The sequence below is a fragment of the Microtus pennsylvanicus genome, chromosome 14, assembly GCF_037038515.1.
Source record: "Microtus pennsylvanicus isolate mMicPen1 chromosome 14, mMicPen1.hap1, whole genome shotgun sequence".
Taxonomy (NCBI): domain Eukaryota; kingdom Metazoa; phylum Chordata; class Mammalia; order Rodentia; family Cricetidae; genus Microtus; species Microtus pennsylvanicus.
This window is the reverse complement of record NC_134592.1, coordinates 67,693,391-67,711,909: the sequence shown is the minus strand read 5'-3', so window position 1 is coordinate 67,711,909 and position 18,519 is coordinate 67,693,391. Positions and strand designations below refer to the sequence as shown.

General features: G+C 45.5%; 1 protein-coding gene and 1 long non-coding RNA gene across 5 annotated transcripts; one reads left to right on the top strand and one right to left on the bottom strand.

Moving 5' to 3' along the window:
- Positions 1 to 989: 989 nt before the first annotated feature.
- On the bottom strand, positions 990 to 14,066 carry Lsmem1 (leucine rich single-pass membrane protein 1). Of its 4 annotated transcripts, none has more exons than XM_075948619.1 (4): positions 13,848 to 14,066; positions 8,543 to 8,674; positions 6,725 to 6,853; positions 990 to 3,767 (listed from the first exon to the last, which is right to left on the bottom strand). In XM_075948619.1, the coding sequence occupies exons 1-4, from the start codon at positions 13,972 to 13,974 to the stop codon at positions 3,637 to 3,639; spliced, it is 519 nt and encodes a 172-aa protein (XP_075804734.1). In that variant the 5' UTR covers positions 13,975 to 14,066; the 3' UTR covers positions 990 to 3,636. The 4 variants fall into 4 exon arrangements, with proteins under 4 accessions (XP_075804734.1, XP_075804736.1, XP_075804737.1 ...); XM_075948621.1 differs by having other exon boundaries at positions 13,855 to 14,066; XM_075948622.1 differs by lacking the exon at positions 13,848 to 14,066 and adding an exon at positions 12,320 to 12,478.
- On the top strand, positions 13,297 to 18,508 carry LOC142835256 (uncharacterized). The gene is made up of 3 exons (XR_012907767.1): positions 13,297 to 13,418; positions 13,753 to 13,992; positions 14,600 to 18,508. It is a non-coding gene; the product is annotated as an uncharacterized LOC142835256 (long non-coding RNA).
- The last annotated feature ends 11 nt before the right edge of the window (positions 18,509 to 18,519 follow it).

Below are 18,519 nucleotides of genomic sequence, written 5' to 3'. Positions count from 1 at the left end.
TGAAATTGTTTCTCTGGCATGCAAAGTACTTGCATTTTTAATTATGTGTTACATCTTCCAGAAAACTTGTATTCTCTGAAGACAGGAGCCTGCTGAAAAACAGCAGCTGCGCTTTTGTGCAGAGCACCCAGCCGGTACCCAGAGAGTGGTTAGGGCGCTCAGGACTTAATGACTATCAATAGCTCACTGTGAAATGCCAGTGAATCTGAACTCTTTTGGGGAAGCAGAAAAATTACCAATTAGAACCGACACAATGAAGTATACCATGCTGATTGGCAATCAGGATCTTAGGTAAGTCTGACTTCCTTGTTCTATGCTGGAATTTTATGTTGTTTCATATTAACATCAAAATAGAGGATCTTAAGCCGGGCGGTGGTGGCGCACGCCTTTAATCCCAGCACTCAGGAGGCAGAGGCAGGCGGATCTCTGTGAGTTCGAGACCAGCCTGGTCTACAAGAGCTAGTTCCAGGACAGGCTCCAAAACCACAGAGAAACCCTGTCTCGAAAAACCAAAAAAAAAAAAAAAAATAGAGGATCTTTAGGTGTGGGGGAGTGCATGCCTTTCCTTAATCCCAGTACTGGAGAGGAAGAGACAGGTAAATTTTGAATTCGAGGTCAGTTGAACAGAGGAAGTTCCTGGGCAACCAGGTCTACGCATAGAAAGACCCTGTCTCAAAAGGGGAAGCAAGAGAGAGAGAGAGAGAGAGAGAGAGAGAGAGAGAGAGAGAGAGAGAGAGAGAGAGAAGGAAGGAAGAGAGAAAGGAAAGAAGTGCAAGGAAGGAAGAAAGGAAGGGAAAAAGAATTGAGGATCCTTGAAATTCTGTTAATATTCAGTAAATTAAAGTCATGAATGAAGAAAAACTTTTGAATATACATTAATAGTGTCAACTTTTCAAATTAATATTTTGTAGGATAAATTCATGAATTATTTTCCAAACATTAAATGAAGTAGCCTGTTTCATAATATTTCAATGAAATGCCCAAGGCAATTAACTTTTAAGAGACAAAGTTTATTGTGCTCACTCTTTGGAAATTCAAAGACCTTCATGACTCAGTTTTGTTTGTTTGTTTGTTTGTTTGTTTAGGTTTTCTTTTTTGTTGTTGTTGATTTTTATTGAGCTGTACATTTTTCTCTGCTCCCCTCGCTGCCTCTCCCCTCCTCTTGTCAACCCTTTCCCAAGTCACTGATGAGTCCAATAGAGACAGGTCTTGATTCCATCTCAGGGAGGCAACAACAGACCCTAGCGTTCTCCAGACTAAATCGCTAGAGAAACAAGACACCCTCTTATTCCAGTCTCCTCCTGAAATAGTCTTGCATCCTACATCTGATGATCTCATGATCTTAAATAACATTCTAAAATATTAGGTCTTTACCAATAGACAACATTTAAACACATCAGTTTGTTTCCATAGTGCCATGCCGATTACTGTGTGTGTGTGTGTGTGTGTGTGTGTGTGTGTGTGTGTGTGTGTCTATGTGTATGTGTACATGCGTGTCTGTTTCTCTGTCTCTGTCCATGCAGGCACACATGAGCCCACATGAGTCAGAGAATACATGTAGGAGTCAGTTTCTCTCTCTCTCTCTCTCTCTCTCTCTCTCTCTCTCTCTCTCTCTCTCTCTCTCATTTGAGTTCTAGGGATTGAATTTAGGCCATCAGATTTAGCAAGTGCCTTTACCTGCTGAGCCACCTCACTGGCCCCACCAAAACTTTTAACAGATGTTCTTGATTTACAAGTAAAAAGCTACAAGCTGTGGTATTTTTCAGACTGTGAATGCCAGAGGGGTCACCATGTTTTCATCTGGACAATATAAGCATCACAAAAAAAAAATGGTTTTCAGGGGCTGGAGATGCAGCTCAGTCAGTAAAGTGCTTTCCTTGAAAATGTGAGTTTGATGCCCAGATTATTAAATACTTTACATTACAAAGTTCACAATGTTTCAGAATCAAGATTGCTTATTACTGAGCATAGAAATGTCCACTGTGTAAGAAGAACAGAAAAAGACACAAGGGTAGGCAGAAAGAAATGAGTTTTTTCTTGGAGCTGTTGAATCAGATCTTCTATTTTTCTGAAACAATTTTACAATAAATCTTTATAACAAGAGACATTTGCCATACTAGATCAATAAAAAATTTTCAATAAACAATATATATGCATATAATTTTGTGTTTATATATTATGTATATATATAATTTTCAAGACAGGGTTTCTCTGTGTAGCCCTGACTGTTATGGAACTCTCTCTCTGTAGACCAGGCTGGCCTTGAACTCACAGAGACCTGCCTGCCTCTGCCTCCTAAGTGCTGGAATTAAAGGTGTGCACCACCACCACCAGACTCAAAATTTTGTTTTTAATTTTCCACATGATATTTCCAAGTAATTAATTTTAAGAAAAGTATGCAATATAAATTTTTAGTGCAAAATCAATCCATAAATAATAGAAGTAAATTTTTCATTTTTATTCCATCATGTATTATTATTATTTAAAGTGTGTTTTTGCATCTACTTCATTTTCAAGCAAGCTCAAATGTTTTGAATAAACAAAAATGACAAAAAAATGCCATACATTCTTCAACTGACTCACAACAGTGTGTTTTAATTAAATAAAAACTCATGCCTATAAACTTGCTTATTTTGCCCCATTTTGTCATCTATAGCATACCTTCTTTGTTTCGTTTGGTTTTGTTTTTTGAGACAAGGTTTCTCTGTAGCTTTGGAACTAGCTCTTGAAGACCAGGCTGGCCTTGAATTCACAAAGATCCATCTGCTTCCCCCTCCTGATTAAAGGTGTGCACCACCATCACCACCGCCCTGCTCAAGCATACCTTAGTCTTACATGCTAAAACAAGAATGTTCCCAAATACACGATGTTCTACTCTAATTTGGCAAAGACCACACACCTAGCCAGTTTCTTCCAAGTCATCAGTAGGGTACCAAGGGGTTTTTTTTAATGACAAAGCTTAATAGAGTATATAAATTATGCATAAATAGACAGTATTGTCTTTTCCCACGGATGCATGGGAGAGTCTCTAGAACCAGATGGTTATCACAAAGAGAGGTCAGGAGACAGTCGCAGACCGTAGTAGGCTTTCTCTTTTGTCCCTCGACTTCAGCACACACACCGCTGCTACCCATGTTCTCCCCAGGCAGCAGACAACGGTGCTCAAAAGCTGTAGTGGAAGGGTGTCACCCCGATAGAAGACTGTGTGCTGAAAAGAGTGACCGCGGGTTCACCGCAGCTTGGACAGTTCTGCGGAGGCCTTAGGTGTAAGCAGGAATCTATACATGGGCCTGAGGCATCATAGACCTCACTAGGAACCTGGAAGTCTTCTCAAACGCGCTCATTTTAGGCAGTTGCACGTAAAGGGCTGAGTTCCCTGCTCTTGATTCCTCTCCACGCTACCCACCCACCACCCTAACCCCACCAAAGCTGAAGCAACCGGTTAGCAGGATATCAGCCTGAATCCAGTTCACCTCTTTCTGGCTGCCGCCTCTAAACTCGGAGCGATACCCGTCCTTGAACTAGCCAGTGTCAGAGCGGATCTGCCACCTGAAGCAGCGCACTTTCTCGGTCCTATGTACTTCCGGGCAAGCTGAGAAGCTCCTGGTATCCCTGGCCACTCAAGGGGAAATCATTTCAATTCCGTTCCGAGTCCAGCTGGTTGAGCCGCTTTACGATCATGCTGTTGATTTTCTTAAGGTCGTCTATGTCCCTTCCCTCAGCCATCAGTCTTCTTGACACGTCGTCCATCTGATTTCCTGTCTGAACTTCAAATGGAAAGCCGACTGTTAGAGCAGGGCCAGCAGAGGGAGCCCCGTGAGTGCTGAGCATCAGCGAATCCCCAAGCCTGCTGGAAACTTAGTTCTCAGTGTCATTTCCAGGACCTTTCTCAGGAATGGCTTTCTCTGTTATCTGGAAAATGACATTCTCTGGGCCCCAACACCTACCTCTGCCTCTATACACATGAACATGGAAACACACAAACATATACACACATACGTACACACTCACATAAAACATAATGAGATTAACATGTCTGACCCAGTGTGCTCACTTGAGCAACAAAATTATACATTTTTTTTAATCTCAAGTTGGCCTTGAACTCATGTTTCCCTGTCTCTCGTCTGCCAAGCTTTGGGGTTACAAGTGTGTGCCCTCCCATCCATCTTAAAGACACTCTCAGTCCCTCACCTCGCTTCCTGGCCTCAACGTAAAACACTTGAGAAGAGCATGGTTCACAACCCCAGCACTCAGGAAGCAGATGGGAGCAGATTCCACACACCAGGAGAACCAGTGAGACCAAATCAAAACCCAAAGCAGTTGGTGGCACACACCTTTAATTCCAGCACTTGGGAGACAGAGGCAGGCAGATCTCTGTGAATTCAAGGCTAACCTGGTCTACAGAATTCCAGGACAGGCTCCAAAGCTACACAGAGAAACCCTGTCTGGGGGTGGGGGGGGAGGCAAAGTAAAGTGAAAACAAACATTTGAGGCAAATACCAAATAATTTCTTTTTGTTTTATCTATTATGTCACTATCATTGGTTTAATAAAGAGCTGAATGACCCATAGCTAGGCAGGAAGAGGTTAGGTAGGATTTCTGGGGACAGAGAGGACTCAGAGAGAGGAAGAAAGGTGGGGTTTCGAGACGGACATGGAGGAAGCAGCAGGAGCAGCACAGAGAGATGAGATAAAGAGCAATGTGACAGAACGTAGGTGAAAATAAATGGGTTAATTAAGTTTAGGAGCTAGTTAGGAACAAGACTAAGCTATAGACTGAAGTTTCATAATTAATAAGAAGTTCGGGAGCTGGTCAGAGAAAGACTCGTTACACACCTCCAGGGATGTGCCAGCTCTAGCATGCTCCACCTAAGCATCTCCAAATGGTCCACCAAGGGGAAGTTCAAGCTGTCACCCATGCGGGAGCGGGCTTCCCGGTGACGCAAGCTGCTGCAGAGGTACTTGCGTTTGAACACTTGCTCCACTGGCGGGCTGTTTAGAGATGTAAACACATCTTCTCACAGTGTAAAGGAATATTCTGCAATTCCAACTCCAGCTCCCTCTCATTTGTAGTGAAAGATGTCATCTCTCAGATCCCTGCTCCTGCCACCATGCCTGTGGCTTGCTACCGTGCCTCCCCAGCATGATGGACGGTTACCCCTCTGATACTCAGTATCCCGAGGGCACCTTATTGCTCCTGGACAGGGTCCTTGGGCATGAGTCCATGGCATGCTCCCTCAATGGTAGGTCTCATTTGGGTACTACCCTAGAGGGGTGACCAAAGTTGAAGAAGACTCTACTGCGTATCTCCTAGGTGACCATTTAGAGACCTCCCCCCTTTAAGTTGTCTTTTGTTGTGTGTTCTAGCAGAACAGCAGAAAAGCAACTGCCACACCTTTGATACACGGTGGCACAGACAATCCCAGTAAACTCCTTGCTCACCAGCTGAGCTGGACTACAGTCAGCTCTTTGGTCTATCTGGGTGGGGCGAATAGACATTTTTTTCTTGTCCCCACAAAAAAAATTGCACAATTCCCCTTCTTACACACCCAGCCTCAGACGCAGAAAGGAGTCTTCTCACAACTAACACCTCCACCTCCTCTGCTCCAAAAGGGTCTTAAATAAGAAGCATTGCAAAGACGTGGAGTTTTGTGTCTCATTTAAAATGGCTGAAGTTAAGGCAAGCGTGGCGGTGCAGGCTTGCAATCCCAGAGCTCAAGAGGGTGGGACAGAAGATCTCAAATTCAAGGCCAACCTTGGCTAAGTAGTGAAATCCTATCTCAAAAAGAAAAGAAAAATGTCAGATACCATAAGCAAGCAGAAATGACCAGAGGGAAGAAATAAGCTACCAGTCCAAATGATGTTAAACATAATACCCTCTCTGGGGCTGGAGAAGGGACTCGGTGGTTAAGAGCACTGGTTGCCCTTTCAGAGGACCCAGGTTCAATTCCCATCACTCATATGGCACCTTACAACTGTCTGTAACTCCAGTTCACATGATCTGATGCCTTCACACAGACATACATGTAGGCATAACACCAATGCACATGAAATAAAAATTGAGAAAAAAAGTAAGACCCTCCCTATCCCCAGTTGCTTATAGCTTTCTGTGATATGGGAGAAAGTAGCAAACAGGAGGCTGACATGAATCTGCTTAGGGGTCCCTGCACTGAGGAGCAGATGTGGGAAAGACTCCTTGTCACCATTTAAGGGCATGACATGTATCTCCCAGTCTAAGAGCAGACAGGACAGGAACCAGCACCAAACAGGGAAGAAGTGGCCTGCCCTCACTCCCTCAGGACTGACTCTGGCGATTAGCCTGAGCCCTCGCTACTCTGAACTGACCTCTGGGGTGATACACAAATGAGAAACCATGAGGGGAAGTGTAAAACCTCAGGAAATGTATGCTATGCCTAAATGTAATGAAGACATAGACGTAATGAGTACAGAAAACTAAAATTAAGCACGGTAAGTTGTGTACAGCTTGGAGCAAATTTAAAGCTTATATAAATATGTAACAGAAATGACCTGACCTTGTGGGAGCACGCTGTGGACTTGTGCCCAAGGACCCTATCCGGGAGCAACAAGGTGCCATTGGGACACTGGGTTTCCCCCAGGCTTTTGCTGAAAACCGATGGCCAGAAAGTGCTTGTTCGCTCGAGCAGCAGCAGCTAGCTACGAAGGACAAACACAAAAATAGAGACAAGCCTGCCTGAAGTACTCACTTATTAGGAAGATGGCAAAGAACACCAGAGCTAGGCTGACCGTCAACATCAGGAGCAGTCCCATAAAGAAGAGACCGCGTCTTCCACTTCCTGGGTGCGTAGCAGTGTTTGAGATTTTCTCCTCTAACGCTAATAAGAGAGAAAGCGACAGAATCTCAGAACCAGACAGAGAGATGGAGTGGCACCCTTTCTCCCTGGACAGCCCTGGGATGTGACTTCTGCATTAGGGGTGCCTTTGGAAGAGCGATTCTGGAACTGTTTATCTTTCCTGTTAGAATTGAGAGCATGAGTAGGCTTCGGCTATGTCCTTGGACATGTGCGGAAGGATCTTTGCAAACTGCTAACTGTGGAGTAGAGCGGCTTAAATTGTTCTTTGGAGAAGGAATAGAAAATTGGTGGGAACTCGACTGCCCATCCCCTAAGTGATCTTAATGGAGCTGTGTAGGATGCCTTCCCTGTGTGGAAGACCAAACACTGTGTGGCGTCTCTCAGGAAATTGCTTTTATTATCAGAATAATCACTTAGGTCTGTATCCATTAGACAAGAAGAGCCCCTGGGGTGTTTTGGTTTCTTAAAGCTATTTCCAAGATAGATTTGCTCTAGGGGTGAGGCTCTCTTCTCAGCACCTGGTGCTGGGAATTGCCTCTCATTAGCTACTTTGTAACTCTTAGGTGCCTAATAATGCTCAGATAAAGTTGAATAAGAGCTGCGAGCCCCTGGGGTAGGGAGATTGCTGGATTACATTTTATATTCTCCTCCTCTCTGAATTGGTCCCACTCATTACACTGCTTGATTATGTAACCAAGTACATCTCCTGTTCCATCCTTTCCACAGCTTCAGCCTCCTCAGCAAAGCCACACCACAGGCTGACAGCAACGCTCACTGCGATAAACAGACGAGGATCTGAACGAGTTGAAACAAGGACAAAAGGAAGAACTTGGAAAAGACAGAGGGGAATGACGGGTCGGGTAGAAAACTAAACAATTTCGAGCGTTTGTGAAGCAAACAGCAAGTGGTCATTTAACACTTGTGTTCGAATACTCATCAGTTAAACTAGAAAGGCTGGGCCCTGGGAGCCTGAGAGGCCGGTTTCTAACACTTAGGGTGCAAGGTACACTTTGTGTTCAGGAGATTTTCCCTTTGCTCTCACGTCCCTTCTAACACTTTAATTGGGAAGTTTGTAATCAGTAAGTAGAAAATGAAGTTGGCTCTTTGCACATCAGAACAATAACGATTTTATTTATAAACTAGTAAATGTGTTGAACATTGTTCTCAGCATTCTCTGCTAACACAAGGCCCCTGGGAAGCAGAGAATATAACGAACCTAACCATGGTTACCAAGAGGCGCAAAAGCTAAGAGGGACTGAGCAGGTCCTGGGAGGCCAGCTCTGCATCCTCCACCCTGCCCGGTGACAACAACACTGTAGGATTCTTCCCCAGGAGTTTTAAAGGGAAAATCAGGACATGAGTGGGCGCCTACTAAGGGACCGCTACCAGGAACTTCCTCTCATAGCCCAGGCTGACCTGAACCATGTCGCCCTCCTGCCCCACCCTTCCCCTGCTGGAATTACAAGTGTGGGCCAGCGTGCCTGGCTTCTCTTGGGAATTTTTAAGTGTTCAGATCTTGCCAAGAAAGCCAATAATCCTTTGAAAGATTGGGAGCATAAAGCAAAGACTGTTTAAACAGCATTTCTAGGGCCCAGGGATTGCTGACAACCACCCTGCCCCCACCACGGGAAATACATCCACTGTGTCCTTGATGTTTTCAGGAAGTCCCAAAGCCGTGGCAGCCTGAAACACTTCCAGGATCATACATACGGAATAGATGTTGTGATTCTGTCGGACAGAGATTGAGTTTGTTCAAGTCATTTATGGAATCCACAACATAGAGTTTTCCTTCTTCATGGATGCCGTGAGGTCCAACATCCCGGGAGGAGTGAGTCATTGTCCCTGAAAGAAAATGCCACCATCAGGAAGAAGAGGCACAAGCCAGAGCATCAGGAAGACGGGCTGACATAGAAGCCACCGTCAACAAATGCTGTGCTAGGGTCTAAAAAGGCTGTGGTTAGGAGGAAGTATGTCCTCGGTGGGCCACTGTAGCAGCTATTCTTTGGCCTCCGCTTGCCAGACTCGAAGGTGTGGTTAGCATCCAGCAGCTCTTACGTGTGTGTCCACTATGTTCCCTCCTCCTGGGCTTCCAACTTGCCTCTTATTTTCCCTGGGTCTGATTTTTACCTCATAATTGCCTTTCAAAGGGTGTCTCTCTTATCAGATGGTTCTTAGTTCGACATGCTTCAAGTCCTTTGTGTAAAAACACTACTTAACAATTATAAAGACAAAGCAAGCTAGCCAACAAATGACCATAAAGACGGGCAGACAGACCTATGGACAGCCACGAGCCCTTCTACGTTTCTAATTGAACACAAAATTGCAGTCTTGGGGCCTGGCAAGATAACAGTACTTGCCACCGAGCCTGACCTGAACTGATTTCTGAGTTCCGTCTCAGAAACCGCTGTGGTGAGAGGAAAGACTGGAAGAGACAAGCTGTCCTCTGGCCTCTGTATGCACAGCACGGCACTCAGGCATTCTTCCCGCATAGCATAAATAATGGAAAAATATTAATGGTCATGTTTGTGTTTTCTTCAGTTTGGCATGAGTCCTGGCCCTCGGACGTATCTTAGCCATTAGGTGCTTGTTGTGGCTTTGTAGGACAAAACCTTAGCAAATACAGGCACTAAAGGAAGGATCTGCCTCCAGGCTGGGCATGGTGGTGCACCTCTTTAATTCCAGCACTCGAGAAGCAGAGGCAGGCAGATCTCTGTGAGTTCAAGGTCAACCTGGTCTATAAAGCCCAGGTCAACCAGGGCTATTACACAGATATGATTATTATTTTTATTTTCTCTGCATTTTTATTAATTTTTTGGCTTGCATGGGTGTATGTGCAGCATATGCCTGGTGCCCAGGAAGCCTGAAAAGGTAGCTGGTTTCCGGGAACTAGAGTCAGGGACAGCTGTGAACTACACTGTGCGGGCTGGTTAGATCTGAACCCAGGTCCTGAAAAGGCAGCTGGATTTCCGGGAACGAGAGTCAGGGACAGCTGTGAACTACACTGTGCGGGCTGGTTAGATCTGAACCCAGGTCCTCTGCAAGAGTAGCAAGTGCTCTAACAGCAGAGCCATCTCTCCAGTCCTTAAAGTCAGCAATGTATAGCCCTGGCTAGCCTGGAGCTTTCTCTGTAGGTCAGGCTGGCCTTGAACTCACAGAGATCCACCTGCCGCTGCCTCTGGAGTGCTGAGATTGAAGCGTGTTCCACCACCTCCCAACAAGAGAGGAATCTTGATAGTTCTGGAACCTGATCTCTCTATCTGGCTTCTGAGAAACTGAGATCACTTATGTAACAAATACTTTTCCACCTGAAGTTTATGTGCAAATATTCTTTCCCAAGAGCACACTTCCCCGCTGAAAACCCTGAGCAGACTGGGCAAGTCTGCAGCAATGCCGCGTTGATGCATGGCTGAGAAGTCTGCAGCAATGCCGCTTTGATGCATGGCTGAGAAGAGGATGTTTCAGTGACAAAATGCTTGCTGCACAAGCATGAGGTCCTGACGTCACCTCTGAGCATAGAGAAACTAGGTGCAGTGGTGCCGTCCACAGCCCCAGTGATGGGGGTGGAGGAGACAAGCAGATCAGAGGGGTTCACTGGCCGGCCAGTCTAACCAAAGTGGTGACCTCCAGGGCGAGAGAGACCCTGTCCCAAACATAATGTGGAGAGTGAGAGAGGAAGACAATTGACATTGACCTCCTGCCTACATGAGCGTGTGTGTGCGCGCACACACACACACACCACACACACAGAGCACAAACACCACACACACACAGAGCACACACATATACATCACACATACACACCATACACACAAATACCACACACATACACATGCACAATCTAATATAAGAGATCCTGGGCCATTGAAAGATGTGAAGAAAAGGCTTCCAAAACTTAATTTAATGACTAAGAAAGCTGCTTTTTGTCTTTTTCTTTCCATAAAGTGAGTTAGTGGGTGATATAAGGTCTGAGGTCTAGAAGGCATTTTAGAAAGTCAAGGCAGAGGCTAGAGATGGCTCAGATGGTCTGAGTGAATACTGCCCCCGGAGTTCAGTTCTTAGTGCTAACATCTGGCGGCTCACAACCACCTGTAAGTACAGCTCCCTCTTCTGGCCTTCGCAGGCACCTGCACTCACGTGCACATACTTAGACACACAAACACATAATTAAAATAATTCTGAGAGGGAGCAGGAGGTCGTAAATGTTGTGCCTGCTGTAGGTGGCAACAGATTTCTCCCTGATACCATTCTTCAAAAAGATTTCTTTTACCCAACCACTGAATGAAAATAACCATAGAGATGGGAGAAACCAAATGGGGGGAAGATGCTAATACAGCCATAGAGAATCTGGTGGGGGAAAGTATCACACACTTAAACTACACTATTAAAAGTCAAAAAACCTCAGGGCTGGAGAAATGGCTCGGCTATTAGGGAAGCTTGCTGCTCTTCCAGAGGACCTGCATTTGGTTCCCAGCACTGTGATCAGGCAGCTCACAGCACCTTTTACTGAAATAGGAGCAGCGGGGCTGTGTCCCGCCACCCAGCTTCCCGCACGGCTAGCTTTATACCCAAAATAATTACATGGAAACTGTATTCTTTTAAACACTGCCTGGCCCATTAGTTCCAGCCTCTTATTGGCTAGCTCTTACATATCGATCTAACCCATGTCTAATATCCCTGTAACACCACGAGGTGTCTTACCAGGGAAGATCTTAACCTGCGTCTGTGTCCGGTAGGAGAATCATGGCGACTCCTTGACTCAGCTTCTTTCTCCCAGCATTCTGTTCTGTTTACTCGGCCTACCTAATTTTATGTCCTATTAAAGGGCCAAGGCAGTCTCTTTATTTAACCAATGAAATTAACACAAGCCAGAAGACTCTCCCCTATCAACCTTTTACTCCAGCTCCAAGGGATCTGGCCTCCTCCTCTAGCCTCTGTGAGCACCTACACACATGTGGCTTACACACACACACACACACACACACTAATAATAATAATAATAATAATAAATAATAATAATAAAAATTGTCGGAGCTGGAGAGATGGCTCGGAGGCTAAGAGCATTGACTGCTCTTCCAGAGGTGCTGAGTTCAATTCCCAGCAACCACATGGTGGCTCACAACCACCTATGAGATCTGATGGCCTCGTCTAACATTATATACATACTAAATAAATAAATGTTTGTCGTGATTTACCCAGTGGCACCTACAATTGTGTGGCACTTGTGTAAGCCGTGGATCCCTAGCTAAGAAGCACCCTGTGCTCAGAGAGTCATGCACTGCTTGTGGTTTCTGTCTTCCTGAATTTTTAACTGGGAAGAATGCACAGTGCTCTGCATGCATTGAGACAATGCCAAGCATGCTAACTATCGAAATGATAGAATTTCAAGTATATTCCACGGAGCGATCCTAAGGGAATGACTGACGGGATACAACTGAAAGCAAAAGCACAGCAACCAGGGGTGAACGTGCTTTAGCTAGCAAACCTCACCTCTGCGGATGAGCCCCGCCCTCCAAGTGTTGACCGCTGCCTAGGCACCTGGCGCTCAGCCACCCTTCTACAGGGGTTTTCTGTCTCATCAGCTCTGTAGACCTTATTATCCCAAACATTATTTTTTTTTTTGGACCAGGAAAATAAAAGCTGTATGTGTCTGGTGGTGGGATCATTGCTGCAAACACAGCTTCGTATGTGTCAGGTGGTGGGATCGTTGCTGCAAACACAGCTTCTATTCTGGGCATGGTAACGGAGACACAGTTCATTTCTGAGTCTGACTTAATATCCTCAAGCTCCAATTTCACCCTCTGGAATGTCACTGCTGTTGCAAAATACAACAACATCAACAAACAAACAAGCAAAGAAAACTGCATACAAAGGAGAGGACCACAGCTAGAAAAATCATTGCTAAAAAGTCCTCTTTTCAGAGTAACAGTCCAGCTAATAAAATTTACTAGCCTTGCCGCAGACTAAGAAAGTGATGCCAAGAAATGCAAGGGACGGAGAGACAGAAGGCACTAAGCCTCGCAGCCCGGATTCAATCTCCTTCATCTGGTTCAATGAGAAAGGACTCCTGCAAGTTTGCAGGTGGTCCTCTGACCTCCATGTGAGCATGTACCCGCCCCCAACAACATGCTCATAACTTAAAATAAAATCTGTAATAAATTTGTAATTATATTTTTAGCTAAAACAACCCAAGTAAATAATGGATTGCAAGAAAATCTTTACAGTGAGCTCGAGCCCACAACGTCAGTAGATGTATTTCAATATACCTTCTCAGCACTGCGCCATGGAAGAGGACAAACTAGTGAGGAAAACAGAGGGGCGCAGGGCTCCTGAGTGACTCTGCTGGTAAATGGTCACACGTCTTGAAAACCAGAACCCACAGCTATTGACTCCGCGGTTGCTATCTTTGGCAACTGGAACCAGGGCAATCAGGAGCAACCAGCAAAGGCCAGCGCAGAGTGTCATTACCCATCGGGTGTCACACTAACCTGGCCCTCCTGCGCCACCCCACTGTGCAGATCTACTGACTCACCGATGGCCAAAGCAGCAGCCTTTCATGGAAGCCTTTCTAATCCTGGAGCTGAGCCGAGTAAGTAATCTCGTTTTCCTGTGCTCTTGGTCACGGCTAACAGCTGAGCCTTTTGCCATTTAATAGCTGCTTGATTTTTGACCAATAGATATTTTGGCAAATGAAAATTGTCTCTGAAAAAACAAGAATCTGCACTCCCCCTGCACGTGTTGGTGTCCAGACAGAAAAATAACTCACACCACATTGCACGCTACAAACTCAGAACACCATTGAGACTGAATTCAAAGCTTAACAAGATGCTTTTTTGAGTGAGACAAGGCCACTTGTGAACGGCACTCCTGAGTTCACTCGATTCAGGAAGCAATTTTTAAAATCAAGTCTACATCTTTTCTAGGAGAAGTCGGAAAGCACAGAGCGATGCAGTGAAAACCCCCAGGACTCAAGAATCGTAGCTCAGTCTGAGGACGGAAGAGCATGCAGATTACTTACGAAACCCGAAACCCGTGAGTTGACTGCTCAGAGAAAAGACAACCACGCGGGAGCAACGACAGCAACACTTTCTACCGTTTCTGTCGTTTGATCTTCTGCTGCTCACAAGGGCTCCCATGAGGCCCATAAACCCAGCACATAATTGGTGGGTCTATATTTAGTGTTAACTTAGCCACGCAATGCAAGATTCCCTTGTAATGTCCGAGAGTTTAGATATGTATTACTGAAATTTTTGCTTTACCACAACGGACCACCAAGCCTTGATTCAGTTGGTAACTAATGTGGTTCTTATTAAATTGAAGCCAAAGGTCCTTACTCGGTGGGCGTGGCTGGGCTGAGGCAGCTGACTGAACATTCCCAACCCTTCTGCTATGGTGGCTCCTGTGTATTAGGACCCTGCTACGGGCTGGCGCTACCGGTGACAGCTGGCCTGCAGGGACTCCAGACCGGCCAGAGAGCTGCAGAAAACAGGAAGAATAGTTGTGACAGCACAGCTAGACCGATGGCCGGTGTGTTAGCTTTCCACCCACTATCAGAGTATCCCAAATGAGCCCGCTGTTCTAGAGAGGGAAGGTTTGTACTAGCCGACAGCTGCAGATCTCTAGCCCGGGCTTGCGGAAAGAAAAAACACAGTGGGCGCAGCAGAAACCAGCAGCTTTGTCCCATGGCAGCCAAAAAGCATAGGATAGGAAGGGCCGGGTCCGAAGATGCCCTCAAGAGCATGACCCTAACGATCTGCCTTTCACCTATAGGTCCCCCACCTAAAGGTCCACCATTTCCCAGTGGTGTCACAGGCTGGCGACTGGGCAAGCTTTCGGAGGTTTTGAAAGATCTAAACTGGAGCAGCAGGTCCCGGACTCAGGGCCTCCGGTTAGCTACTAAGAGTGTGAGTGCAAAAATTACACATTTCATCATTCCTTCCAAGACGATTTCTTCTCCGCTTAGTCACGCACCTGCCTCTTGGGAAAACCAGTCTTGTTTCTCTTCCTTCTGTGCCGCGCAGCTCTGCCCCCTGGTGGACAGTGGAGAACCGCTGCCCGCAAGCTGCCGGTGCCAGATCTCGGGCTGCTCGGTGAGGCTGGGAAGACTTGCAGTTGTTTATGGTCTGCCTTACCTTCCCCAACTACCTGCTCAACACTCCGCTTCAAAACCGTTGGAGTGTGTGTTCCAGTTTCCCTTACGGTGTTTCCTTTAGAAACGTAATTAACTTTCGGGGATCAGGAATTCTCATTTTGAGAACCAAGACTGCGCAATTGATAACTTCGATCAGAAGTGTGACATTTTAAACTAAGCTCAGAATGGATAAGGTGTTCTCATCAGCTTGTCCTGCAGGTCAGAAAACAAAACCCTAATTACCCAATTTGTCTCAAATCCCGTATCCTTTGCATAACTACCTGCTTCATTTCTTGATCACGGTCCCCCCTTCTCTAATTTTTTAATCCTCAAGTATTAATTAATCCTCTAGAGATGTGAAATACAGAGCCTAAGAACGCCATCGCCAGAGGGTAAGCTGCATCCAGTCACACCGTCTGAAGGTGGCTGGCTTTGGTCAGAGTCCTGGAAAATGACTAGTCGGGAACAGGGCAGCTTCTCGAACGTCTGAAATGCTGCTTGAAGAATTTTGAATCAGAAGAAAATATTGTCATGTAAATTGTCTATTCTGGGGACATTTTCAAGGATCCCTTGCTATTTCTTCCAAATGTCTCTCGTGATATTCAGATTCAGTTCCCAGGAAATCCAATGAATGCCACCATAGCGTCAAAGACACCCATTGTTGGTTGCTTCAGGCTGAGAACCATGGTTGGCTGGCCAGCCACACCCCACTTCACTACTGTCAACTCTGTTCTACACATCAGGTTCCCAGAAATCTATCAGCAGAAATTACTCAGTGATTTCTTGAAGTTTCCATCTTCATAAACTCAAGTATGGGATAAGCATTCTCATTTCTGAAACTGAACAAGACACCAGAAGATGAAAAGAGCTCCCATGCTCTTGGGTGGGTAGAATTAACACAGTCAAAATGGCAATCTTACCAAAGGCAATCTACAGATTCAATGTAATTCCCAGCAAAATTCTTCACAGACCTCGAAAGAACAGTACTCAACTTCATATGAAAAAGCAAAAAACCCTGGATAGCCAAAACAATCCTGTACAATAAAGGAACTTCTGGAGGCATCACTATCCCTGACTTCAAACTCTACTACAGAGCTACAGTACTGAAAACAACCTTGTTTTGGCATAAAAACAGACAGAAGGACTAATAGAACTGAATGGAAGACCCAGATATCAATCCACACACCTACAAACACCTGACTTCTTACAAAGAAGCTAAAAATATAAAACAGAAAAAGCATATTCAACAAATGATGCTAGCATAACTGGATACCAACTTGTAGAAGAATGAAAATAAATCCATATCTATCACCATGCACAAAACTCAAGTCCAAATGGATCAAAGACCTCAACATAAAGCCAACCACACTGAACCTGATAGAAGAGAAAGTGAAAGTGGGAGGTACACCTGAATGCATTGGCACAGGAGACCACTTCCCAGATAGAACCCCAGCAGCACAGGCACTGAGAGAAACAATTAATAAATGGGACTTCCTAAAACTGAAAAGCTTCTGTAAAGCAAAGGACATGGTCAACAAGACAAAACAGCAGCCTACAGAATGGGAAAAGATCTTTACCAACTCCACAGTCAGACAGAGGGCTGGTCTCCAAAATAAACAAAGGACTCAAGAAATTGGTCATCAAAAGAACAAATAATCCAATAAAAAAATGGGGTACAGATCTAAACAGAAAACTCTCAATAGAGAAACCTAAAATGGCTGAAAGACACTTAAGGAAATGCTCAGCATCCTTAGCCATCAGAGAAATGCAAATCAAAACAACTCTGAGATTTCATCTTACACCTGTAAGAATGGCCAAGATCAAAAACACTGATGACAACGTATGCTGGAGAGGATGTGGGTGTAAAGGGAACACTTCTGCACTGCGGGTGGGAATGCAAACTGGTACAGCCCCTTTGGACATCATTATGGTGATTTCTCAGAAAATTAAGAAATAGCCTGTAGGGGAATGTGTTACAGTAGTGTTCCCGGGATATCCTGACTATGGAGAAGCCAGGATATATTTAGGGCCACAATATGACAGCTCTGGAGGGGTGGAGCCATAACAGGACAGCCCTGGAGGACAGGTGTCCTATCAGGAGGCCAGGCTACCTGAAGCTGGGGTGCGGTGGGGGATGGTCTCCCTGCAAGATATAGGGATCCTGCTCTTCTCCTGGAGAGCTGAGTTCTGCTCTGTTCCCTAAAGTCCAGCAAAAAGTTGTTACTTTTTCCTGCCCGGCCTTGCTCAGCGCCCCCTTTAAGGAGCATCCTAGCAAGATTCTTCTCCGCCTTGCTGAGGCTCCCTAGGGAGCATCTCAGCAAGGGTTTTCAGCTTGGTCCTACATCCCAGCCAGGTTTTTCTAGTCTGTGCCAGCAAATGAACGTTGTCACCCAAGACTCTTCTAAGATTTTATTTGGGAAGGAGGAGTCCAGGAGGGCGACTGCCTCTGTCAAGGAGGGATTAACTACAGCCTCAGGCCAGCCCTATGGCAGCCCCTAACTGATGGGGTGGAGAGGCTTATACAGAGCTTCTTAGGGGCGTTTTCCCAAGAAGGGGGATTGGTTAGTTTTTCCCTGCTCAGGGATTGGTCAGTTTAGCTGGTCAGCGATGGCTCTGACTTTATGGCCAAACTGTGTTTCTTTCACTGGTTCTTAGCTTTTTGACTCTAATCTTAGGACCAGGGCATATTTCTTTCACTGGCTCTGATTCTAGGGACAGTGTGTTTCTTTGACGCTTTTCAGAGTACGTCTTTAATCCTGGGTTCAGGAGTAAGGATGTTTCTCTCTGTGGCCCAGATCTCAAATATAAGCTGTTTCTTCCTCTGAGTTCAGAGTCAGGATACTCAGTGATTGATTGGTTTCCTGCTCCAGTTGTTCCTTTTATCCCACACAACCTACCTCTTCAACCCTCAGACACCGCGCAGTGAACACACTGGAATCTAGAAAGTGGCATTGTATATTGTCACTTTAATTCAAGTATAGGCTGGGGTCATGGGAACATTGTCAATAGAATCCTTTGCCTACATTTTCAGTTTTGCAGATGTGTATGCTTTCTGTGACCTCCCACGTTTGTGTTCACGAGTGTTATTCTCAGGATCCGTCCATCTTTTCCTGAAATCGGGGAATTCTGCTTCCACCCTCTCCGTTGTTGAGATCGGCCAGTTTATATGTGGGGTCTGAGCATCAGATCAAGACTTGGGCTGAAGTGGCACAGCCGGCTGTCCCCTTAGGGTTATCAGACCTTCTAGTTTGTTGGGGCATAGGGAGAAAACACCTTAGGTGGCATGCTTCCTAGCCCCACCCTCTGCATCAAGGAAACAAATCCATGTAGATTAATTAATGACAATGTCTTCTGTACTCAAAATGCTTTAGTCAAGATGCCAGGAAGGGCCAACAGGGCAGCTTTAAGTTGGTTAAGCTGTGTTCAGGTTGTGTAGGCTACATTTCATCATCTCAGTGTCTGAATACTCAAAGCTTTGTCGTTTTGCTTCCAAATACACAGAGAGCTGTCTCACTCCCTGCCTGGCTCGACTCGTTCTGTCAGTCATAAACAGTGTATC